Below are 7,726 nucleotides of genomic sequence, written 5' to 3'. Positions count from 1 at the left end.
CTGGAAAGCGATTTTGGAGGAGTTTGAGCATTAGGGTTTGAGCCTTAGGGTTTGGACATTGGAGCTTCATTGCAATTTTTCTCTTCTTGTCTTCTTCTCTCATGCATCCATGACTTCCATCATCATGTGTCATCCTTGCATTTTCATATTGGCTTAGAGTCATATTTGTTTTCATAGATTAATCTTACATTTTTATTTTCTTGCATAGATTTGATTTCCTTTCTTGCATTGTTATCATTTAGATTACCTTGCATCTTCATTTGCATGCATATTTGATGATTATGGAGACTAGCACTCTTGATTTTCCTCTTTGAATCTCTTTTTTTATGGTGTACTTGCATGGGCACAAACTAGGTCAAATTGAGGGCCTCCATTACAAACCCTTGCACTCCATGAATAGAGAGCTATGAGTCGCTATTTGAGATCTCATTCTTGAGCAATCTTGGATATAATGATTCGTAGAAGTGTGTCAACATTTTAGCACACAGTGATAACCTAATAAAAATGAACTTGAGTGTATACATTAATAAAGTAAAAAATAATGAATCCTTCCATGCTTTGAGCACTTGTACAGGCTAAGGAATTGGAATGATGTCTATGGAGAATGACATGATCAGACATCCTTTCCATCAAGAACATATTATTCAATTCCACATGAGTTTGCATTTGGGGGTCAAGGTCTAGTTACACCAATGCAAGATAACCTAGGTGGAGGGGCCATATGATGACACTCTTCCTTCATGTATCCTAGATTTCCTTCCATTAGATTTGTGCTTTGCTTTTTGTATTCTTTGTCTTGTTGCAAGCTTATTGTATTTAGGTATGTACACAAAATTACTAAACATAAAAGTGGTCACATGATTAGAAAAAATACAATTTACATAATGTGTGCATGCAATTTGAATTTTGAAATATTTAGGCTTTGGAAAACAGTGCCTAATTTTGAGCAATTAAAAAGCATTAAAGTTGCTTCATAATGCACCTGTGTTATAAAGAATTGTTTCCTCATAACGTCTCTGGGTTTTGTAGAGCTAAAGCTTATGCTTTTAGTTCTACATAGCTTGCATAGGTTACATAGAACTAATAAAAATTGGAATGGGGATATGGAGGGAGGGAGCAAGGATAGAGAGGGAGACGAGGGGACAAAAAATAACATGTTAGTCAATAACAAAAACATCATCATTTCATTTTAGTCAATAATAGAAACATTAGCATAAACAGGCTTTCACCCTTTGGGAAAATAATGTTGCTTCTTTCCTATAGTGCCTATAACCAAGTTTCAATTCTTGACGAGGTCACTCTCTATCGTGATTCTCAATGAAAAGTTGTTGACCTTGACCCTTGGTGAAATAATGGGGCTTATTTTGTGTAGAACTTTCAAAAAAGGTTTACCTTTTGTTGGGTTTGACCCTCTGGTGAAATATTGGTGCTTATTTCCAGTAGTTCCTATAGCCAAGGTTGAATTCCCCACAAAGTCACTATCTATTGTGGAGCTCAATGGAGAGTTGTTGACTTTGAAACTTGGTGGAATAGTTGGGCTTCTTGCCTATAAAGTTCATTGCCAAAGTTAACAACATTTAAGGCTTGGCTCTTTAGTGAAATGATGGGGCTACTTCCATGTAATGCCTACAACCAAGGTTTAAGTCCCCCCGAGTCTCTCTTTATCATGGTTCTCAAAAGAGAATTTATAGCCTTAACTATTGGTGAAACAAAGAGACATCTTGTCTATAGAGCCTATATAACGAAGACTCATTTTTTAAGGGCTTGACCCTTCAATGAAATGGTGGGGCTTCTTTCCTGTACTACCTACAATCAAGGTTCAAGTCACCACAAGGTCAATCTCTAACATGCTTCGCAATTGAGAGTTGTTGACCATGACCCTTGGTGAAATAGTGGGGCTTCTTGCTTGTAGAGATTACAAGAAGGTACAAACTTTCTAATAAAAAAGAACGATGTCCTCTATGTCATTTGCCACACTGATTGGTATTCCTACCCAAGATATAAAAAATTGAACTTTGATCATTATACTTGTTGGGATGACTACTCTACTCCTTAGCCCTCTTACTTTTCTTTTGTTGTTTCTAATGGGATGTATGGGGCTCAACCATGAACCCTTTCTTTGAGGTTGGTGCTACTCCACAACTTTATGTTAGTGATTTGAGAGATTTGATTGCTAGTGGAGGGGTTTTATAGGCTTTTTGTTGATGAACAAAGTTTCACTCATATTCTTCAAAGGAGAAATCTCAACCTCTTGCCTATGCCAAGTTATCCTTTGTAGTGGTGAGTGATGTAGATGTGATGGATTATGTGAATTTTTGATGGGTTTGTAAATTTACTGGCATGTAATTTTCTCTTTTGGATCTGCATCATTGTGTTTCTAATTCTTGGAGATCCTTATTCTCTAGTAGCATTGACCTTTTCTCTTATGGAAAGGGTTTTTTAATTTCTCTTGAAGACCACGGTTTGGTGTTGAAAAATTTGTGGGACGAGCAATCACTCTTTGCCAAACCTTGGATAGACTCTTTAGCTCTTACTAAACTACTTAGTGTGTCTAGTGTAGATTCATCTCATAAGTCTTCCCCTTCATTTTTGGGAGAATTCTTGCTTTGAAGCTATTGGAAACTCTATTGGTAAGTTCTTAAAGGTGGATGAGACTATGACAACCATGTGTCTTTCTATCTTCACTCACATTTTAGTGGACATTGACATCTCCACACCGCTTCTATAAGGTGTGGTTCTCATGATTGAAGATAGAACTTCAACTAACTCGTTGGATTATGAGGATCTCCCCTTTTGATGTCAACAATGCTTCTCTACTGGTCACTTTGCTATTGATTGTTCTCCAACATCGTATCTCTCACATAGTAAAGGTATTACCACTTGGCCTAATGATGCAAATGATGATCATTTGACCATCTTTGCCTTTGACTCTTCCTTTGATAATTATTCATGGGCTAGTGAGCTCTCCACAAAGTGATGCTCTTGTTGTTTGGCAGACCCAATAGACCTGTCTCCACCTCTTGCTACTAGTACAATCTCCTTTGGCCACATAGAGCCTCCTTTAACAAATGCTCTGATACTTCTCCAACCTTTAGTTGTGGAGGCACAACATTGCCAAAACTTTGTTCCTAGTGTTGGTACTCTTAAGAAGGGGATTCTACAACCTCTCCTAATGGTAGAGATCCTACTGAAAATATCACCTAGATAGTTATCCATCAGTGAAAGAAAATTTTCTTGGCAATACCTCATTCTTTCCCGTGAAACATGTCTATTGTGATGTGGATTACTTGTTATGATGCTAGTTTGATGCTAATGATCTATTCCAGACCTAATATATTTAGTTGTTTTGATTTTCTACCTTACGACTAGTGTAGAGGACATCAGCCTTATTTTGTTACCTTTATTTGCCAAAAACATCAGCATAAATGTCATGATTAGTAGAAATTTGTTTGTCAATAAAAACATACCATATATATTGTAGAAGCATAAACATAAACATCATCACGATATTCATGTTAGTCAATAACAGAAACATAACATGTATGATTTAAAAGGCTTTGCACTGAAATGCAAAATATTGGTTTTCATATGGCATGTTTATTTCATCACTACTCTGATATGTTTATTGCCAGCCATGTACATTTTTTCTCTTCGATCCATTAAGAAACCTTTAAAAAATAAATTTTTATTGCATTTGAGGATTATGTAATTATGTATAAAAATATAAATGTATGTGTCTATACAAATACATAATTATGTATACATGTAAATAATTATGCAAACATATATATGTAATTATGCACATAGATATATTGCTTAAATTAAAAACGTTTAGTGACTTAAATAATTATTTGTTTCTTAAGGTCACTATGACAATGAGTGAGTACTTATTGAATCTCACACGATTATTGGTCCCTTTCCGCCACCCATTCCATTTTTCATTACAATGTAACAAATAACCTATAGAAGAGGTTCTACAGCAGATTTTTATTTAATTTGATTTGTACAGAGCTGGGTTGACTCATACGCAGCATTTCACAAAGCCTGAGGTCCAAAACAATATGTGAGAGATTATAATGAGTGAGTGTGAGTGTGTGTATGTGTATGTGTGTGTGGGAGAGAGCGAGAGAGAGAGAGAGAAACTAGTCCGATTTGAGACTACATTTCAATCCCACATTTTGGAGTGAAAATTCATAAAAACCATTCCTCTTTCCCTATTTTGTGAATTTCATGATGTTTTACTTTCATTAGCACTATTCAGAACTGGTAATTGTGGGCTTCATACCCATAAGTGATGTTTAAAATATACAAAATCCGTTTTTATGCATCACATAGATTTTGTCGTTCATGAATCAAAATTTCATTTATTGAAATTACAATCCTGCCTATAATCAAAATTTCAAGATTACCTGTACAAACTTGAAGTACTTCAAAATTGTCATATTCAATACACTGTACATGGCAACATAAATCCTTGGCCAACCAGTTTTAGGTTATTTCTAGTCGCATAGGTTGTGTTACCCTCTACAATCTCTGGATATTTTGCATTGATTAACTTAGTCTCTCCGCTCCATGTCTGGGTTCAACAGAAACTCTATCTCCTCCAGACTACGGCCTTTAGTTTCAATTACATAATAATAAGTAAATGCTGCTGCCAACAACGAGACTATTCCAAAGCTGGAATAGACAGTGGGTAGCCCGAACTTTTCTATTGTATCAAGGAAGAGCAGTCCCACAACAAAATTGCAAAGCTGCACAAAGCATAGCACCATAATCAACTCTATATTACACACTAAAACCTCCTCGAACAAGAAAACCAATAAATTATGAAGTACCCTAAGGAGCCAATATATCTTTCTAATTGTTCATTTTACTTTATTAGGAGAAATAAAAGCATTACAACTAATCTAAAGAATGTAAAGCTTGCAAGGAGTTAAAATCTTGTTACAGCCCATTGCTAGATTAATAATACAAGAAAATCAATCAATTATAAACTACCCTAAGGAGCCAATATCTTTCTAATTGTTCATTTTATTTTATTAGGAGAAATAAACGCATTGAAACTAATGTAAAAAGAATGCAAAGTTTGCAAGGAGTAGAATCTTGTTACAGCTCATTCCTAGATTAATAATACAATAAGTATTGGCAACAAACATTACTGTAAGAGAGTACAACATTTTCCACATTTTCTCCTTGTGAAAGCTTCTACTGAATAACCCTGCATGTTTGTCAATGACACCCAGCTATAAAGACATGATGATTCACCTTGAAATAAATAGGTCTACCCACTATCTTTAACTACAAACTAGAATTTACACAGCATGTGTAAAATCGTCTGATATATTCACCCACAAAGCACAAAGTGGATAAAGTTCTACTGAAAACCTGGAATTGATGTTGTCCAACCCACTAAAGTAGGTGCAAGTTCAAGTTTTTCTAGTATGGTTACACCCTGTACTGAAGATTCTTAATTAGCAGATACATTCAGAATTCCAGATATGTACTCAATCTAGTAGGGAAAAATGGCCATTTAGAAAGTTAAAAACAACAGATTCAGTTGCTTTAAACTTTAAAGAGGCCAATTGAGCCAGAAAGGTACTTAAGTATTTTACTTTTTGACAATATTGTATAAATTGCTGCAACTTTACATTCTTTGTTACCCTGAGTTCATTAGCCAATGGAGGAGTCATATTTGGAGTTTTCTTTTCCAAATTCTAAATTTATTAAAGTTGAAACCTATTGTAATTGAAATAGTAAAATAGAGGTTTTCCAAGATCAAGAACTAAAATAGTTTGAATACCCTTGGGGACCCATTCTCAGGACAGCCCTGCACATGCAAGGACATCCCCAGGGACATTTTACTTTAGTCGGGGTGTCCTGCCATCCTGGGGTGGTTAAGGCATATGATGTCATCCCTGACTATCATAGTGATGCCATCCCCAATATCCTAATATAAGTTTTCAAAAAAAGCTAAACAAAAAAGCCATAAATACTAAGAGTAAATCCAAAGTCCATATATATTGGCCATGGTGTGTTTCAATTGTGAAACGAGGAAGAGAAAGTTTCCTCTAGACAGAAAGAAGTCATTTAACATTTTCAAGAGTTGGAAAAATAAAAGGTACTCTGTGTGAAATATAAGGATTTAATTTGGCTTGGTGGTGAGGATGATTCCCCACAACCTTGTAGATGGCTCTTATAAAAATTGTTCTGAGCTGGATCAGATTATGATCTAATTATTGAATTCCATTTATACTTTTGGCTTGTCAATTCATCTCAATTTTAAGTAACACTACTATAGTTACAGACTTACAGTCAAGATTTAGAAAGCAAATGTATTGATCATTATGAAGATGCTTGGAAGACATGCACATTGGCAGAGCAACTTGTGGATCTCTTCGTCAAGTTCTATTGTCTAGTGAAACCCTTACTTAGAGAACATGTCAAAGCTCTTGAATGACATTACAAATAGTCCAGTCAATTTATTTTGTTCATTTGATGAGTAATGCTGAAGCATATTAATCTTGTTTCAGAAGATGAATAGCAAACTACTTTTTATTTCTTTGTAAACATCAGCTGCAGAAACAGAGCCATGATTTTGTTCTGATTGTTTATAGCATAGCTGTCCTTCAAACATCAAACAATCCAAAAGATGATCCTTCAAAGCCCAACAAAAATTCTTGGTCAATGGTACAATTTTCACTAAAGATGTTGATGAAGAGATTAAATCTCGGGGGCAGTAGATTGAGATTGCTTCCTCATACATATATCTCGGGGTCAAGTTCTTTGGACCTCGCTTCAGCTTGAGACCTGCCATCCAGCCCAGGGTTAGCAAGGGGATGGGCTACCTTGCCATGCTGGAGAGATAGAGCTTCAAACACCATTTTCAGGACACTTCGTCCAAGTTGTCCCTCCTGGACTCCTTAGCCAAACTAACAGTGCTCTATGGGTCTGTGGTTTGGGGGCCTTGTCTTCTTGACTCAATTGGGCCTCTATCGAGTGCTTCCAAACTCTATTCTTCCAGCGCATTATCAGATGTCATCAATTCACTTCTCACAGCATTATTTTGGCAGAGTTTGGGGCTCATCCCTTTAGGCTTGGGGCCATCTTCAACCTGATTTGGTTTCTTCACCATCTTTGTGTCTTTGCAGACTCTATTGACAATTGGCACATATAGTCTTACTTGGCCTATTGTTCCTCTGTTGCTGTTGTGGACTCTGACCCTGCTTCTAGAGCCTGATTGGTATGCCCCAGCTACTTCCTTATTGAGCTACATCAGGATTGACATTGATCGCCTCCCTCCCATTCAGTTCTCATTGGATGCTCCCACTCACCTCCTCCCTATTTTATTTGCTTTGCGTTCACATCTAAATTTAAATCTTGGTTAATTAATTGATCCCCCTATCTCGTCAAAGTGCCAATTGAGGTGGTAGTGAGCTGGCGCAAGGGTCAATTTGCTCCTTAATAATTCATCAATCTCGAGGACAGCGAATTTCCTTCTATACACAAGGAATTTTAAGATTGGATGGGATCTCGGCAATTGGATTCCTTTACATAAAGACAAATGTGTCGTCAATTCACACACACCATACCATTCAATTATTGAGTGTCTCATCACCAAGCAAAATGCTTATGCAAGAGCCCTGTGTTTGTTTATGTATGAGGTCCTGGAGAGTAGGTAGGTGTCTCAATGATATATACACCAATTTGGGTTATGTTATCTAAGATT

General features: G+C 36.3%; 1 protein-coding gene across 1 annotated transcript in view; it reads right to left on the bottom strand.

Moving 5' to 3' along the window:
• Positions 1-4,217: 4,217 nt before the first annotated feature.
• LOC149558823 (Major facilitator superfamily protein) overlaps positions 4,218-7,726 on the bottom strand; it is a 239,510-nt gene continuing 236,001 nt past the window's right edge. Inside the window, exon 12 of the mRNA XM_089832862.1 lies at positions 4,218-4,751. Coding sequence (XP_089688988.1) covers positions 4,557-4,751 — 195 coding nt within the window. The 3' untranslated portion in view covers positions 4,218-4,556. The remainder of the gene's footprint in view (positions 4,752-7,726) is intronic.

Source organism: Cupressus sempervirens, chromosome 5, assembly GCF_028749045.1.
Source record: "Cupressus sempervirens isolate cs-2001-9-10 chromosome 5, ASM2874904v1, whole genome shotgun sequence".
In the NCBI taxonomy this organism is placed as follows: Eukaryota; Viridiplantae; Streptophyta; class Pinopsida; order Cupressales; family Cupressaceae; genus Cupressus; species Cupressus sempervirens.
This window is presented reverse-complemented; position numbering and strand designations above follow the sequence as displayed.